At 42.2% G+C, this 18,828-nt stretch overlaps 2 protein-coding genes and 1 long non-coding RNA gene across 3 annotated transcripts; 1 reads left to right on the forward strand and 2 right to left on the reverse strand.

Annotated features, from left to right (window-relative positions):
* Window positions 1–754: 754 nt before the first annotated feature.
* On the reverse strand, window positions 755–8,258 carry rrp15 (ribosomal RNA processing 15 homolog). Its single transcript, XM_084943670.1, has 5 exons — window positions 7,758–8,258; window positions 2,182–2,438; window positions 1,641–1,738; window positions 1,369–1,558; window positions 755–1,283 (listed from the first exon to the last, which is right to left on the reverse strand). Exons 1-5 carry the CDS (start codon window positions 7,789–7,791, stop codon window positions 1,146–1,148), a joined length of 717 nt encoding a protein of 238 aa, XP_084799796.1. The 5' UTR covers window positions 7,792–8,258; the 3' UTR covers window positions 755–1,145.
* Window positions 8,259–11,082: 2,824 nt separating this feature from the next.
* Window positions 11,083–17,004, forward strand: rwdd1 (RWD domain containing 1). Its single transcript, XM_084943671.1, has 7 exons — window positions 11,083–11,271; window positions 12,087–12,152; window positions 12,849–12,979; window positions 14,122–14,265; window positions 14,364–14,496; window positions 14,581–14,643; window positions 16,444–17,004. Exons 1-7 carry the CDS (start codon window positions 11,199–11,201, stop codon window positions 16,554–16,556), a joined length of 723 nt encoding a protein of 240 aa, XP_084799797.1. The 5' UTR covers window positions 11,083–11,198; the 3' UTR covers window positions 16,557–17,004.
* LOC146377026 (uncharacterized) lies at window positions 12,915–18,593 on the reverse strand. Its single transcript, XR_014801637.1, has 2 exons — window positions 18,394–18,593; window positions 12,915–13,763 (listed from the first exon to the last, which is right to left on the reverse strand). It is a non-coding gene; the product is annotated as an uncharacterized LOC146377026 (long non-coding RNA).
* Between the last annotated feature and the right edge of the window lie 235 nt (window positions 18,594–18,828).

An 18,828-nucleotide genomic window follows, 5' to 3' on the forward strand; every position in this document is an offset into this window, starting at 1 on the left:
TGATTGGCTGTTATTGTCTCCAATCAGCTCCCTAGCTACTGCAATCCAGAAACACGCTCCAGAATGTAGCTAAACCCATTTTAGGTTTGTATGTTTAATTATTTTATTTTAAAATATATAATTTTTTAGACCATTGTTGGAGCAGCGTTCAGATAGCTGCTCTGCTCTGTTGGTACAGGGCATTGAAGATGATAACAGTGGGTGGATTATATTCTTAAACTTAGTTACAGCGCTTTCAGAAAGACATCTACTGTGATAAAGTCTACTCTCCACTGCTGCGTAATCAATTATTGTAAATGTAAATGTTATCAGGAAATGATCAGACAGGAGAGGGTTTTCAGGAAACACTGTTAAATGTTCAGTTTCTATGCCATATGTTAAAACAAGATCTAGAGTGTGATTAAAGTGGTGGGTGGGTTCTTTTACATTTTGACAGAAGCCAATTGAGTCTAATAACAGACTAAATGCCATGTTGAGGCTGTCATTTTTAGCATCTACATGGATGTTAAAATCACCCACAATAATTATTTTATCTGAGCTCAGAACTAAATCAGATATAAAGTCTGAGAAATCAGACAGAAACTCTGTGTAAGGCCCAGGTGGACGATAGATGATAACAAGTAAGACTGGTTTCTGAGTTTTGCGGTTGCCACACCCCCTGCTTGGCCTGTGGAAACTCATGATTACTGATGTAGTCACACTGAGATGCCACTGCTCGACTCGTGTACTAAAATCAGTCTGAAAGCAGCTGACGTAACTGCCATGGCTGTTCCACCGGTGAGCGTGTAGTACACACCAGCATGCACACATTTATTGTTGAATAGAAAACTGTTAACATGAAGGATCCATTTCTCCAGTGTCAACAAAAAAAACAAACAGTTTTGCATTTGAATGAATCTGTGAAGAAACTTGTAGTTTAACATGTTCTCTGCTACAGTCCACATTCAGTGTGTTTCACAGTCACCTGTCAAAATATGTTCAGCAACAAATATAAAACTGTATATCTCCAACGCAGCGGTGCACGTGTGCGTGCACGTGTGCGTGCACGGGCGTGTGCTGACGCTAAAGCTCGTCTTTTCAGTTCAGGGTCTCCTGTTGGTTTTTCCCAGTCTTTGAGCTCAGCCTTTCAGTGTGCACGGCTGATGTCAGATCTGAATCGCTGCCTCACTGTTTCCCTCCTGTGGCTCGTCCTGGTCGCTGCTTTTGTCCCAGTCTCTCATTGTGGCTCCCATCATGAAGTCATCTCTGAGAACAGTCCAGGCAGGCTTCTCCACAGCAGCGACCTTTGCACGAGCACACACAGAGAAACATGAGGATAAACACACTGACAGCAGAGGTACAGAACGAAACAAACATCTGTCAACTCACAGCATCCTTTTCGGTCTTGCCCGTTGCTCGGACACCTCCGTCTTCCCTCCTCAGCACATCGATGAAGTCTTTCTTTGAGACAGAACAAAGGATCTTTGCCTTCTTCCTGTCTGATCCACCAGCATCCTTCACCTTTTCCTGCACAGTTTTCTGGTGTTTCCTGACAGCGTTGAACAGCTGAACCACCCCTCTGAGTGAAGGAGGACCACATTAGAACAGATGCTCGGTTGCATATACGTCAAACAAAGACACAAAGCAAACAGAGTGGTCACCTTGTAGCAATTCTCTGTAATGCTTTCTCAGTCTCGCGGTCCGTCACTATGTCAGGTTTCTCCCTGCACATCTGCTCCCACGCTTTCTTCTCGTCAGCCTGTTAGGGACACACAATCTTTGGGTTTTCAAGGCTTAGAAATAAAAATGTTGCTTTTTTGAAAGTGTTCAACAACAAGGAGGAAATGAATAAATGAATGAATATATATTTTCAAACACAGCTGGTCACAGTGCAGTTTTGATTTTACATTATTATGTGGATAAACACTGTGAGCAGAGCAGTGTTGAGCCGCCTGTCTGAGGTCTGCCTGCTTTCCTGATTGGTTCCTGTGTTCAATCACTAGTTTATACTTATGGTCGTCTTTAGAGCCAAAACATGAAAATAAACTTGCATACTTATTATAACTTGTTATTATAAGTCGAACGTTGTCATTTCATGTCGACAGTGATAAACAAATGTGGAAACTGTGCTCGGTGAGTGAAGAGTGATGAACATCTGCTCGGACGCTCACACATCATCCTGACCTGGAACTCGGAGCTCACCTGTTTCTTCCTCTCGAGCTGCTCCTGTCTCTCTGCTGCCTTCATCTTTTCCAGCTCCTTGTTCTTCTCCAGGATGCCGCTCGTGGTTTTCTTCCCGAGGATCTTTGCCATGGCTTCAGCCCATCCAGTGCTGGCATCTTCATTATGTTCGTTTTCATCCTCTTCTTTCTCTTCATCATTCACTCTTTCACCTTCACTCTCTCCTTCAGAATCACTCGGGTCAACCTTGCCTTCAGACCAAAGAGCCATGCTGTCACCTGATTCACACAAAGAAATGATGCAGTGAACTACAAACTCTCGCTGACACAGTAGAAGCATTTTGATTCATGCTAAAATATCCCGACAATCCCAGAAAGTTGATCCTGTCCTGATGAACCGGATCGAGCGTCTGATTTCATCCAAAGGTTACAGACGTGTTTACTCCACCACAGGGACAAGAAGACCTTAACCTCTGGCAGAAACACATAAACACTGTTTATGTGTTTGATGTGTGGACATTAGTCCTACCACATGCAGACAGGTGATTATGGGAGTAAAGACGGTGGAGAAAAGTTGATTTATTTGACTTTTTGGATGCAAACATTTGAAATCACATTTAAATGTTGATTGTACACAAGAAGATTTTCAATAAAGTTTATTGAGATTCGGATGCTTAGGGATAAAAACTGTACTAATAAATGTGTGAATGGAGGAATGAGGGAAGTTGTGCCGAGTAGGGCTGCCACAATTAGTCGACTAGTCACGATTACGTCGACTATCAAAATTGTCGACGACTGATTTAATAGTCGACGCGTCGTTTGAAGCTTTGTAAGATCACAAAAGACGCAGGAATAAGTAGTAGGATTTAAGAGTGTAATAACGGACTGAAACAGAAGATGGCAGCACTGCATGTACAAGGATGCCAGCTGCTGTTAAACCCCGAAGAAGAAGAAGCTGTCCCAGAATTCATAGCGCTTCCCTGCTCAGTTTCCAGCAACGGCGGCAGCTAGTTAGTTTTAATGTTACTCTTATTATTCTTTCTGGGTCACAAAATAAACGTTTAACATATTTTCAGGTGAGAATGTAGCTGTGTAAACCTCAAATATCTGCGCAGTTTATCAAGACACCACATATTTTCAAAAGCGCTCCGGCGTTTTCAGAGACGTCTGTTACCCACTAGCTCGATAGCTAGCCGGGGTCAAGGGTCACTAGAGCCGTGAGAACACCGGACTCCCGGCTAATCGTTTTCAAACCCACCGCCGTCTTTCGCTACTCAGGTTAAACATATATAAGTCACTTAGATAACTTAAAAATGTTATTGTTTGGCTTTTTTCAGTATTTTATTTGTTCCTGAGTAAATCGGTTTGGCTGAGATTAAAGTTATAGTTTTTACACAGCTGAATAAACGTCAAGCAGACAGCTGATCATCAGAAGTGTGAGATGCTCGAGAATTTACTCCGGTGTCCTGTTATATTTTAGATAGCAAGGAGTTTATTAAACTTCACCGAAACAATCTGCAAATTTCATTAAAATTTAATAAACTGTCATCTTGTCTTTATGTTTAGTTAGCACCTGAAACACTTACAGCTGTAAGCTAATGATAGTTATATAAGAGCAGATGCTGCTGGTGCAATAAGCTGTACGTTTTACGTCCAATGGATGATGATCTGATTAGTCGACTAATCGCAGAAATACTCGGTGACTAGTCGACTATCAGAATAATCGTTTGTGGCAGCCCTAGTGCCGAGTGTAGAGAAACGCTATCTAAGAACCTTTTACCGTAACAGCTGCAGTGGTGATGACACTGTGTCTACATAAAGATACCAAGAAGTGCAGAGAGGTGAAGTGAAGCAAAACATCCAGAAACGGCAGCGCTCGTTACTGCGATCGATATTTAAACCTTTACTGGAAACAGCCGGAGGAGTCGGCTATCAAAGCACCTGATGGATAAACTCACAGTGAAGAAAAGCTACGTTTGGAACAGCTAACATCCACGGTGTTTGTCCTACACAGCAGAAATCTACAGTGAGGTTCGCTTACATGTAAAATGTGTAACTGATGCAGTGTTTCAATCACAGTGATCCTGGAACAACAGGGGTGAGTCTAACAGGGGTCATGGGGTCAACTACACCATCTTTATTTCAGCACCTCTGTCACATATGTTTTCACTTTAAATTTGCAAAATAAATGAGATTAATATTTCAATATATAAGAATAAAAGCTCTTTACCCCCAGACCAATAGAAATGCACCAGTACAGCTGTGAGCTACTGACTGTTTAATGAAAGTTAATGAATGATTAAGCTCTACACCAGGGGTGTCCAACTCCAGGCCTCGAGGGCCGGTGTCCTGCAGGTTTTAGATCTCACCCTGGGTCTACACACCTGAATCAAACGATTAGTTCATTACCAGGCCTCTGGAGAACTTCAAGACATGTTGAGGAGGTCATTTAGCCGTTTGAATCAGCTGTGTTGGATCACGGACACATCTAAAAACTGCAGGACACCGGCCCTCGAAGCCTGGAGTTGGGGACCCCTGCTCTACACCATCACAGCTGTAGGGCAGACTTCAGGATGCTGATGTGCTTGTTTTCACCATATACGCCTTTAAAGGCTCACAGATACAAACTCCTTCATTCACTTGCACGTGAACATACGTCCTCCTGTTCAGTTACGTCCTCTGTAACGGACGTCTGATTTGTGGTCTGTATCTTTTGGCTCATTCGAGCGATCCTAACAAGTCCTGATGGACGCAGTGTTGCCAACTTAGCGACTTTGTCGCTATATTTAGCGAGTTTTCAGACCTCTTAGCGACTTTTTTTCTAAAAAAAAGTCACTAAAAAAAGACGTGAAAGCGCGTATTGCTTTTACTCTCAACAAGCAGCGGGTGCTGTAACGCAGTCAGTTCTTTTACTCTTTTGCTGTTTTGTGGATCACAAGGTTTAAAACTACTTATAAACACACACACACACACACAGTAACTCCACCAGAGTGCCTATTTCGGGTCACTTTTGCCGTCCAAGCCCGGGTAAAGGAGCAGGGTTGGAATTGTGACATTAAAAAAAAAACAATAATTGCTAAAAGAAATTTAATTTGTAGTTCTAAATAAACTCTAAATGCATTTAGGACGTTTTTTACTCCCTTTATGTCTCTTCCACGATGTTATTTCTCTCTCCAACAACATAGGTTACAATTAGATTAGCATGACCAATTATGCAAATTAGGCGATGACGTCATTTAGCGACTTCTAGCGACTTTTAGGACAACCAATAGCGATTTTCCTTACTGAGGAGTTGGCAACACTGGATGGACGACATCAAGGACATCCTGGACTTTGAGCTCTCTTTATTTTTCCTCAGTTCTCAGAAGGACAAACTTTATTTTATTTAACATTACTGTATTTGAGATTATTTTATTTTTCCTTTAATGAATATTTTCTTTAAATAATGTCATTATATGATGGCAGGCTCAGGGTTTGGTGTTTTTGTTTTTTGGACAGATGTTTTAAACAGTTCATTTTGGAAGACCTGCACTTTTGGAATATATATCATTGATCACTAGTAACACAAAAGTATTTCTTACCTGATTTCTCGATTAATTAATGGAACAACTGATAGAACATTCAGTGACTAAGAATCACAGTCTACATGAGAGCAGCCAGCATAGTTAAAGAGAGAAGCACATAGAGGTTCATGGTTTGATGAACAGTATTATTATTATTATTCTAATAGTCTGTAAAGATCAAACTACAAAAACTTCATGAAAAGCACAAAAATTAACATTAACATGACTAATCCACAACTACTGTGACAGCTTAGAGCAGCAGCACAGGTAACCTTCAAAGTACCAAACACTCTACAAACCATGAGTTCACTTTAAAAGGTGAACTCATGCATCATGACCAATATTATAGTTATGTTCAAATATATACGGACGCCTCAAAGACTCATGCGTCCAACTACTGCATCACTTGGAAAATTCAAGTTGGATAAACAATAATAAACAAATAATGACTTTTCAGCTACTGGAAGCTGTTGCTGTGCTCCACGGGTGTGTCGGGGGCTCGAGTCACAGATGGTTTGTGATTAGCTCTGGATCTCTTTAAAGAATTGTTTATTAAAGTCACACCTGAAACAGTCACATATCTGTGTGAACCAATTACAGCTGAGCATCCCTCAATAGGTCCAACCTCGTACGAGCACCTGATTGGTCTGACCAACGGGGTTTAACGATGCGTGGGACTCCAGCATAAGCGTTACAACAGCGTTTATAAGAACATCAGCAGGAAATCTGAGACGCTGTGAAATCCCACAGCAGCTCAGAGTGATGTCATCCTGCAGGGATGGTTTACACATGACAGTGAGTAACCATGGAAACCCAGGGGATGTTTTAAAACTTTCATGAACTGAAAAATTAACCCTTGACTTGAGTTTATTTGGTGTAATTTCTCTGTTTATTCGTGCACATGTTTGACTCCTGTGCTCTTCACAAATACGCACGTTTGTGCCGTAACACAGCAGAGTGACCTCTATGATCTTTTTATGTTGCATGTTTACCGAGGATCAAATAAAGCTATTGGACATTTGAAGATACTTCACAGAAAAGCTTGAAATAAATCAGATGTAGATTTTAACAGAGTGAAAAATGAAATCCTGCAAAATGAAGAAGAAAACATAAAATGACAAAAGAGGAAGTGATGTGACTGAAGACAGACGTCACTGTGTGGAGTTCTACCTCTGCAGCTGAACTAAATGTTGGCCTATAGCTCACATTCACCACTGACTTTGTTTGCTGTTTAGCTCTTGTGTCTTGGCAGAGTGCATGAGTAATTTTGCTTTTCTGCAGTCTGATATTTGAGGTTGAGTCTGTGTGTATAAAATAAGTTGATGCCTTAATAATCACATCAAACTAGATGATGGTGGCGTTTGATCGGCACATGCTGACTGCATTCTTTTTATAACCAGGTCAGGAAAGAGAACAGGAGGAGCGAGCAAAGCAGAAGAGATGCAAAATGAGGGACCACAACAGCAGGAAAGACGAAGAAGAGGTGAGCATCAGAAAGAGGGCATACAGTTCAAACGCAGCAATCGTGGTGCAATAAAAGCTCTGAGGCTGGTAAAAACTCTGTACTGTCAAATAAAACTGTAACAAACAAGAAGAACTCAAATTAATGTTCTTCTCAAGCAGAAACCCAAAAGATTTCAGGGCTGGGCCAAGTCCTCAGTGATGCTAGCGACGCCCCTGTTACAGATGATCGTTGTTGTCTGAATACCGATGCAAATGTGGTGTTCGTGTGTGATTCACGCGTGATTTGTTACACTATTTACACTTAGTACGATACTTGGGTACGATGTAAACGCTCGCATTCAAAGAGCAGGTTACAGAAGAAAAGTTTCGCTCATTTTCTACCAAGTGAACAGACGAACTTTAAATCCATCCTGTAACCAGAGCAGATCATTCATATCTCGGTCTCTGCTGTTATATTAACAATAACAGCAGAGACCGAGTTTAGTACTGTTGATCGCGCAGTGTAAGAATCTATCGAGGCCGTGCGGCTACAATTAGCAGCAATAATAAAAACGTGTATTACAAAACTCACCGGAGTCCAACGCGTGTGCTTCCACCAGAGACATTGTGTGTTACACTAAGTCGTTTCCGTAGAGTACAATTAACCGCCCGTCAAAGGTTCCGTCCAGGAATTCTTCTTCCTTCTTACATTTGTATTGGCGGTTGGCAAACAAGTGAAAGGTGCATTACCGCCACCAACTGGTATGGAGTATGGTCTGGAACGACGCTCAAAAAAAAAAAATTCCTCAAATCCTTCCAAACAGGTTCCCCTCTTTTAAAAACTGAAATAAGGCCTGATAACTTTTACTTCCCGATTCCCAACAAATCAACAAGATCCAGTTCAATTTTTAGGTTACTGAGATTTTTAATCAATTGTCTCCTCTCAACCTGATACCTCTGACACTGCAACATGACCTGTTCTACAGTTTCCGCTACCCCACAGTAATCACATTTTCTGGTACTATGTTTCCCTATCATGAATAACGTATTATTCAAGCCAGTATGTCCAAATCTCAGTCTGGATATGATCACCTCCTCCCTCCTAGTCCGTCCTGCATTTCTCATTCCTCCCACCCTTCTTTGAATCTTATACAACCATCGTCCCTTCCTTTCCTCCTCCCACTGCTTTTGCCATCTTGCTCTCATATTTAGCCTTACCATACTCCTTATCTCTGCTTGGCCAAAACTAACAGCCATGTCAACCACCCCATGTTTTACGGCCTCCTTTGCAACTCTACCTGCCTTTTCATTCGCCCATACGCCATAGTGTGCTGGCACCCACAAAAACACGACTGCAAGTCCCATCATGCGTATCCGGGAAAGTGACTGCTGAATTTCCGCCAAAACATCTGCTCTACTGTCTGAGTGACTATGCTGTAGACTGACCAATGATGAACTTGAATCTGAACAAATGACAGCATGTAATGGTCTCACGTCCTCCACCCAATGAACAGCTAATAATATTGCGATCATTTCCCCAGTGTACACAGAAAGCCCATCACTAATCCTTTTACGCATTTCCACCGAAAACTCTGGGACCACGACTGCAACACCGGTTTGACCGGTTGTGTTCTTTGAGGCGTCCGTATATATTTGAACATAACTATAATATTGGTCAATGTAAACCTGTACCGCATGAGAGTTCAAAGTAAATGCCTTATCCTCATTCTTCTTGTTCAACAATGTTAAGTCTACTGTAGCATCAGGAAGTAGCCATGGAGGTACTGCCGGTAACGGCACTCTGTGACTAATGTCTAACTGATCCAGTTTAAATCCTGTTGCTTGTCTCCCCACAATCCATCCAAAGCTCTTCCTTTCCCTCCTTTCTTTCTCCCAGCAAGGTTTAAGTACTTCATGCGTTGGGTGATCCTGCCCGTGGCCCTGTAAATTAGCCCAATAATTAAGTATGAGCTGCTCCCTTCTCAGTCCTAATGGCATCTCTCCCATCTCCACCTGTAAAGCTGCTGTTGGAGTTGTTTTAAATGCACCTGTGCAAATTCGTAGTGCCTGATACTGAATATGGTCTAACTTTACCAGAGTTGTGTCTGCTGCTGAGTTATATGCTACACACCCATAATCCAACAGTGATCTGACCAACCCAGTGTATATGGCCCTCAAAGACTTCCTATCCGCTCCCCAGTCCCTCCCAACTAAACATCTCATTATATTCAACACTTTTTTACACTTGTCCACCACCTTCTGAATATGTGCAGCCCATGTCAACCTTTCATCAAACCACAATCCAAGAAACTTAAATTTACTCACCCTTTCTAATTCGTGATCATACAACTTAAGCTTGATGTCTTTACCAACACTCTTCCTTGTAAAAAACATCACCTTGGTTTTATCAACCGAAAATTTAAAACCCCACTTATAAGACCACTCTTCGACTCTGCTAATTGTTCCCTGCAGTTTCTTCACAATATACTCTATATTTTTCCCTCTCTTCCATATTGCTCCATCATCAGCAAAAAGTGAACATCCCACCCCTGCCTCTATATCATTAAACACATCATCTATCATCAAAGAAAATAACATAGGGCTCACTATGCCGTCCAGGAATTCCGATTTGTTCTACACATATGAGGAAAAAAGCTTCTTTGTGTACTCGCCAATAAAACCCAGAGAAATAAACACTGCGACGTTTGTTCTGTCTGCAATAGTAATAAAATGGCTTATTCGGGCCATTAGAGGTTAAAGCGGGCCGGAACGATCTGGAACAGGGTTCCGCGCTGTGCCAAAGTTAACCCGGTAGAAAGTGTAGCTCCGGCTGTGTCCCAGTTCAGACTTTTTTCTCTCCATCTTTATTTCAAGAGGAACAGTAACAACAAATATAATACACGGAGGAGACAATGTACTGCAAAATTATAATACAATGGAAGAGTGCGCCAAATTAAACAGGTAAGATACATATCAAAATTAAAAGGGGAAAATAAGAAAAAGGAATAAAAAATAAATAAAAGAAAAACAAGCGAGAGATACAGTGACATTGAATAATTAAACGGGGACATTAAACACACAATTATTACATTATTACATTACAAATATTTACGGTTTTAAAAGCTTTTTTGTTGTGAGAGGAGCAAATTGTATTTACATAGAGTTCAATTTCTTTCCTAAAAGTGAGAAAGTGAGGTTCCTTGCTTGAGAACTTTTATGGTATTTGGCGAGGAGTAAAATCAGATTAATGAGGTAAAAAACATTCGAGTCTTTCCTACTAAAGTCAGTGTAACCAAATAACACATTTTGGTAAAAAAGCACAAAATTTGATAAGATGTTCTTAGAGATGAAACCAGCGATATCTTTCCACAAAATCTACGTAGAGGTACAAGACCAGAATAAATGTGAGCAGGACTCTGGGGCGATCTCACAGAAGGAGCAAAGAGTGTCTATATCCCTCTTACATTTTTGAGGGAAGCATTTAACAGGGTAGAATCTATGAATTAGCTTAAATGAAATTTCCTTCACTTAGTAAGGAGGAATTTTTTTGGCAAACACCAAACTTTCTTCCAGTCAATGTCCTAAAAAAAACATAGACCAGAGAGAAATGGAAGGAGGAATGGAGACAAGTGACTCTTGAAAAAGGGACCTAATCTTGGCATTCACACCTTTACAAGAGGAGAAACTAAATAAATGAATAAATACCAACAAAAGTGCGAAATAAGATTTGGTAATTTGACTGGTTCTTATATAGCTTATAGGGCTATATCTCATTCATAAAGAAAAATCACACGGACGCAAGTTTTTCTCTTTTTCTTGTGTCGAGCGTGTGATCTACACAAGTCCAGGAGGTGGCGGTAATGTACGTTCAAAGCTGGTTTGCTAACCCCGCTAAACCCGAAAAGAAGAAGAAGAAGAAGAAGAGGCGGATCGTCGAGATCGTCGATCGACCGTTTCAGCTGAGTACGCAGCACACAGCGAACGCATTGGTGATGATTTTACGAACTTCCAGATAACCTGCAGCTTCACAAACATGACAGACTACGCCGAAGAGCAGCGGAATGAACTCGAAGCCATAGAGTCCATCTACCCAGACTCCTTTACAGGTCTGAATGGCACGTAACGTTAAGTAGGATTGTAGCACGAAAGTAGTAGCTAGCTCATAGCTAGCAAGTACACGTTACTTAGCTTGCTGGTCTTGATGCATGCTCAGTGATCCAGGTAAGGAAATCCCAGAAGGTTGATTCTGTTCATCTGGACGTTTTCAGCGGGAGAAACGTTTCATCCAGGGGACTTCTTCAGTCTCAGCTGACGGCAGGTTTCCAACCTTGTAAACAGGACATTTGTACAATGACTGAAACCTTTCACGTGAAAAGGGAAAGACCATCTCTGAATCGAGGAGGGGACCTAAGGGTACACCTGTGTCCATCTTACAATGCTGTGATTGCAGCCATCCCCCAACTCTCTGTGAATGACACTCATCAATGGTCATGAGAATTTGCAGAACTGACCTCCCAGCCCGTTGTTAATCAGCTGTGCTGGTTTCAGTCATTGTACAAATGTCCTGTTTATAAGGTTGGAAGCCTGCCGTCAGCTGAGACTGAAGAAGTCCCCTGGATGAAACGTTTCTCCTGCTGAAAACGTCCAAATGAGGAGCATCAACTTTTTGGGATTAGCTTGCTGGTGTTCTTGTGTTTGTGAAAGGATGCTCATATTAATGTCAAATGTTAAGATACTAATACTATTTCTATTAGCACTCGGTAGCTGTTGGGAAAAGCAAAGCTTGCCTGAAGTCTTTATTGTTATTGGTATCCAAATCTTTATTATTCCTGGTTGGTAAAATCGTGAAATATGCCTTAGTTACCCAGCCAGTTATGAAATCATGGTAATAGTGATGTTACTAATGAATGTGTACTTGCAGTGCTCTCAGAAGATCCAACCAGCTTCACCATCACGGTCACGTCTGATGCCGGGGAGAACGGGGAAAGTAAGCAAACTGATGAATGTGGTTGGAAAACGGTGTGTTGGTAGTAGCTAGCACTGCAGCTGTTATTATGTTGGGTGTTTTAAACTGAACTGCTCATTGCTTTCCATTATAGAATGTGTGTGTATATATGCATGTGTACATTTATAGCATATATTTAAAAGCAACTTAGCATTTGAAGTGGATCACGATAATAGGACAGTATTGTAAAACCTCTGGTGTGAAATCCATGACTGTTGAGCCCATCTGTGACTAGCCTCTGACAGCAGTTGAAAGAACCTGGTCAGAAGGAACACTGGTCCCAGTGATACTGCTTTGCTTCTAAGGATGTTCCCCTGCATGGTCACAGGATCACTTATGTTATCAGAACTGTTATTGTGGGGTCTTAGTAACACAGCAAAGGCCACTTTAACGCACCCCACTCAGGGCCTCCAGGAAGGCTGCATGGTTGATTGATGAGCACGAATAACAAGACCCTTTACTTGACCAGAATGAAAGCAATCCTCTCGTCCACTAGTGAAAACCCCACTATGCAGGCACTAAGCTGGGGGGGGTACACGTATATCCACCCTGTTTGACTTTACATGTAGTGAATAAAGAATAAATGAAAGTTTTATCTTTAGTTAAATGATAAAAAGAACTTTTTCATTGTGCACTTGTAAAGTTGTGGAACATAAACTGTCTGTTGTCTTTTTGCAGCTGTGGAAACAACTTTAAAGTTTACGTATGTAGACAAGTACCCAGACGAGCCCCCGCTGTGGGAAATCTATTCCCAGGAGAACTTGGAGGAGAGTGACACAGAAGATATCCTCACACTATTACAACAGCAGGTCTGTCATTGGATTTATCTGAGCAGTCGTGGGTCTGGTGCTGGTTGAGGGCTAATTAGTGGCTTCTAGATCTTTCCAGATGCTTAGATGGAAGCCCAGTGCCTTGGATGACAGCTTCACTGTTGGGTGTCTACATTTGTGATGTAGATGAAGCTCAAACCTCATTAAGAGGAATCTGTGAAGAAATATAAGAAATCCTGCTGAATCTTAAAGCTTCAGACATTCGTACAGCTGGTCCATGGGCACGACTACAGTAACATTGTAATGAAATATGGGTGCATATTAACAACACAATAACAGTGTATGTTCATTGAACTGTGCAGTGATGCATGTCAGACATGTAGCGAGATGGAGACAACTTTAAATGTTTACAAAGCGTTTAAAAGGATTGATATATGTATTCTTTTTATCAGTGTAACTCAGAGTATCAGATTGATGCTTTATACTGGCCATACACGAGCAGTCAGAAGTTTGGACACACCTTCTCGTGTGATGGTTTTTTACATTGTAGATTCTCACTGAAGGCATCAAAACTATGATTGAACACATGTGGAATTATGTAGTAAACAAAAAGTGTGAAACACCACAATACTGTTTCCCAACAGTCTTGAAGGAGTTCCCACAGATGCTGGGCACTCGTTGGCCCTTTGCCTTCACTCTGCGCTCCATCTCATCCCAAACCATCTCCATTGGGTTTAGGTCAGGTGACTGTGGGGGCCAGGCCACGGTGCAGCACTCCATCACCATGTGATGTCTTCATGTTGTATCTACAATGTCCAAAGTGCTAAAAATAAAGAAAAAACATTGAATGAGAAGCTGTGTCCAAACATAGATATCCATGTGACAGTCAAATAAGAACGCAGCAGCAGGAGGATGCACTTAATGAGAAAATTTACTTTCAATTTTGTATTTTTTATGTGAACTGAAGAAGCTTCACAGGTGAAACATCTCCAAGAACCTTACAGAAGCTTGCTTTCCAAGCTCCTTAAACTACACAGCAATAATAATAATCAAAATGTAGGTGACATCAGACATCTCTCCATCTCCTTATTGCAAAAAAAAAAAGAATTGAACCAAAAGTGTTGAACTGTTCTTGGACAGTTGGTGAAATGTGGCTTTGTATGTTTGTGTTCACTGTGCAGGCAGAAGAAAACCTGGGCATGGTGATGATCTTCACCCTGGTTACAGCTGTTCAAGAGAAACTTAATACAATTGTTGATGTGATGAAAAATAGGCAAGAAGAGGAAAAGCGGAGGAAAGAGAAAGAGGCCCAGGAAGCAGAGAAGGTAGAACCCAGACGGGATTTATGACCATTCACTCTCTGCTTGGGTGCACGTAATCAACCAAGGTTTCATTTTATTATAACAGTAGTTGCTTTCAACAGGTGGCTTTCCAGGGAACAGTGGTAACCATTGAAAACTTCCTGGCATGGAAAGCCAAGTTTGAGCTGGAAATGGCTGAACTGAGGAGAAAAAGACAGAAAGAGGAGGAGCAGGCAGGAAAACCCAAACTGACAGGTACACGGTGTTACTCAAAGACACCAAAAACTGTAAAGATGATGACATACGTGTCCAGACTGAAGACTGTGCATCTGTCACCAGGTAAACAACTGTTCGAGAGAGACCACAACCTGGACACATCTGACATTCAGTTCCTTGAAGATGGTAAGGACTGTTTCTGAGTGTTGTGCTTCTTTTTGTTATGAGGACTAAAGTCATTTATAGGACAGTGGAATCTAAACATAACACTTGTGTGGACGTCTGTGTTTGCAGGTAATCAGTAGGCACATGATCAGTCGTGGCCATCTTTGTGATGGGCTGATGGATCCTTGTTGTTTCATTCGGGATGGTGGTTTCGACACTCAGTAGTCGCTGACCTCCTTCCTTCCTCTCAGTGTGCCGTGTCTGGGGTGAAACCCTCGCTTTCTTGCCTCGGTCTCAGTGGCTTCCACCTTTTCCTTTGGCCATCCTATTATCCCAGCAGTGTTGATTGCTCGGATCTCGTTCTCGATCCTCGGGGCTCGCCTTATTCTCTGCGGGTATTTGGTGGTTGCAGTTTTCCGAGGTTCCTCTTTATGGTTTCCATTTTCTCGTGGGATTAAAGGATACTTATAGCTGTACTCAGTATCTGCAGTGTTGCCTTCTAGTAGTGCAATTCCCGACCAACATTTCTTTGTTACCATCCGAGTACGTTTCTCCAGTCCAAATGACATTCCGATGTCATTGCTGTAGATCCCAGTGGTGTCAGTTGATAGGTTTATCCTTCGGGAGTATGAGGTGTCTTGTCTGTCGTTACAGGGCGTTAGGTACGTGTAGCGACGGCCATGTTGTCGGCAGGAAGTCGGACGAGTTTCTGGTGGATGCTGCCCTTTGTCACAGATTCTGTTATGGACGGTATCTAGGTGTAGCAGGTAGTGGAGGGTCTCTGTTTTGGTGGCATCAGGGTTTCAGCTTTGCTTTTTGCGAATGTTGTGGTTCTGTTGGCTTCATCAGGTGGTGACCTCCGGCTTTCACTGGAGCGGTTTGCTGCTGAGTGTGAAGCAGTTGGATTCAAAATCGGCACCTCCGTTTCCGAGACCTTCTCAGCTTGAAAGGGTGGAGTCAAACTCTGTGTCAGGGTCGAGTTACTACCCCGGGTGGAGGAGTATGTCGGGGTCTCGTTTACAAGTGAGGGCAGAGTGGAATGTGAGAACGTCAGAAGGATTGAGCCACGGACTTCGTATCATCTTGTTTTGGTGAGGAGAGCTTAAAAGCAAAGTTGTTGATTTACTGCGATCTTCCTTCCTGCCCTCACCTGTGCTCATGAGCTCAGCCTAGAGACCAAAACGACAAATTTGCAGATACAAGTGGCAGAAGTAAGCTTCCTTTGAAGGCTCTCCCTTAGCGATAGACTGAGGAGCTCAGCTGAGAGTAGAGCCGCTAGCCACAGCGAAAGGAGTCAGTTTATGTGGTTCAGGCATCTGACGAGGAGGCCCCCCCCCCCCGACCTCCTGGGTGAAGTATTCTGGGCGTGTCCTAGTTGGTGGGTGCACTCATGCAGACCCAGGACTTGCTGGACAGATTATATGTCTTGGTTGGCTTGAGAACAACTCATTGTCTGCCCAGATGAGCTGAAGAGCCAGGGTGATGGAAGCCTGGGCTTCAGACCCCGGTGACCCGAACCTGGATAAGTGGCAGAAAATGGATGGATGGAATTGTGTTTGTGTACATAGGGAGAAACGGGTTTGGTTGTGCATGGATATGGATTGGCGGCAGGCAGACACACGTGAAAGAGAGAAAAAAACGTGACTTTCTAAGTGATATATCCCGATTAGCTGGGAGAAGATCTGATTTGCCGTGTAAGAGTCACAGATCATCTGGGTCTGTTGGCTCAGTCAACAACTCCCAGTCAGAGAACAGCATTTAGTAGGAATAATCTTTTTCCTGTGAAGTTTCTTCTAACCCCGTGGCTTTCTTCTTATGCAGCTGGAAACAACGTTGAAGTGGACGAGTCACTATTCCAGGACATTGAGGACTTGGATTTGGATGAAGATGACCCAGATTTTGACCCTATAGAGATGGGTAGTGATGAAGACTAAAGGCAGAGCAGGACGGTGGAATCAAAGGCTTCAAGCATGATCAGAGGAACATGCTGCTCTTGTCCTGGACGCCGTCTTCTGGCCATTAAGGACATGTCTGCTTTTTTTTATTTTACAAAACTCCGAATGAAAGGAGAGGAAATTGTTTAAAAACACTCAACAGTTGGTGTTTATTTCAACTGCCTCGATTAAGTCTGATAAAAATGTGTGTTCCCTCTGGGGCTTTGTCTTTAAGCTCATCCCAGTATCAGCAATTTTCTGTCCAGTTGAAGGCACCAAACTGTCAGGTATGGCCAGAGAATAAAAGTCTTGCTTTGCTGAGGTTGAAGTAACTATACTCTATTACATGTGACCGCATTTCCAGAAAAACTAGAATATTTTCCGATGTGCAGTAAAAACATTCTGTGACAATAAATCAGGTGAGCAGTTCTTTACGTGACCAAAGTAAGATTTTAGTAGTTGGACTGACTGACTCCAAATTTGAATTTGATGGCTGTAACACTGTGGGAAAGTTGGGCATGTTTAGCAGTTTGTTACGCCAGGTTAAAATAAAAGATATGGTTACCCAAAAGTGAAAAATAATGTACATTTCAGAATTATACAAAAAGGTATTTTTCAGGAAACACAACATGGGTTAACAAGTTAAAGCTGCTCTGCAGCAATTGAGACTCAAGTTAGTGCTACTAATTCCTGCAGGTACAGCCTCTCTGTGTGTTGGGCACACTGTGGTACCAGACCCTCGTGAGCATCAGTTGAACATTATTGTACTGCAGAAAGTAGTGTGTTGGTACAGAAATGTTGAGAACACGGTGATTAACAATGGAAGAGAGACAGACCATAAACATAAATGTAGGTCTGTCCTACAGAGAAACTGCAAAGAAAGTCAAGGTGTCAGTGAGTCCAGTTTCCTTCATCATCCAAAGGCTCAGAAACAGACTGTGACAGGAAGAGGTCTGCAGACCCAAAGACACGACTGAATCACTTACAGTGTGATGGCGGCTCACAGGACAACAGCTACAAGCAGCTTAATCGTGGTCGTAGTAAGAAGTCTCAGTTTCATCTGTGAAGAGAAGACTTCCTGCTGCAGGTTTGACAGGACGAGCTGCAGCAACATCACAATAAGACAAAGAGGCTTGGCTGGGCCATAAACTCCACCACTGGACTACTGCAGACTGGAAGAAGGTCTTATGGACTGATGGATCAGAATTTGAAATCTTTGGTTGTTAAGTGTTATCAAACACAGAGGTGATCACTGAGCAGCAACGTGGTTTCACTCCATATGTGATGTTTCCTTTGACAGTGTTGATGAAGACTGAAGGTGTTGCACTGTCTCTTTAGACAAGAACTGTGTACTGTATGACAAGGTTCCTATATAGTACATTTCTGGTGTACTTGACCCCAAGTATTTTATTCAAGGTCTCATTCACAGAATTTACTTACACATTCACACTACAATGAATGCATTGGGAGCAGCACAGGGTGTAGTCTCTTGCCCAGGGATACTTTGGCATACAGTTTGTATGGAGATGAGTGTTTTTTGGTGATTGGTGACAGAAGGATGGCAACAAGGAAAGTCTACAAGTGGACATATTACACAAAGGATGTTGAAGCTGACGCTACCAGGTGGAAGGAAAAGAGGAAGACCTCAGAAGAGTTTTTGAATGTAATGGGACATACAGAGGGCATATGTGACGGAAGATGATGCTAATGATGGAGGCAGGTGATCCAATATGGCAACCCCTTAAAGAAGCAGCTGAAAGATGAAGACGACTGTTCTCAGTAACCAGTTTCTCAGTTTTTCTCATTGCTTCTCTCAGTACATATTCAAAATGTTTACCATTTGATGTAGCTGTCCCTCTCAGTTCAGTCAGCTCTTTGGGAAAAGCACTGCAGACACTGTTGGGATCATCAGCTGACGGATGGTGACGAGGTGAGGTGATCGTCCTGGTTATACTAAAGTTAAAGACAAAAAGTCAAAATGATTGATCATCCATGCTGTCACATAGACTCAGATCTGCACAGCTTCTGTTTTAAACACTGTAATCAGCTGCAGAAAGAGGACATGAGATTTTCTCTGACAGCATTCAATACAACCTGATGTAAGGTCAAAGGTCGTCACTTGATGATGAAATAAAAACTTTAGCAAGGAATTCTTTCACACTGGGTCTTGCCAATGTGTGTTATTTACCATAAAGTAATTCAGAGTCAGTCACATCTGAGTAATGACATTGTAATGTATATACATTTTTACTGTATAGCTTTCTACAGGACT

Source organism: Perissodus microlepis, chromosome 11 (assembly GCF_051167445.1).
Source record: "Perissodus microlepis isolate ML-2025 ecotype Zambia chromosome 11, ASM5116744v1, whole genome shotgun sequence".
NCBI lineage: Eukaryota > Metazoa > Chordata > Actinopteri > Cichliformes > Cichlidae > Perissodus > Perissodus microlepis.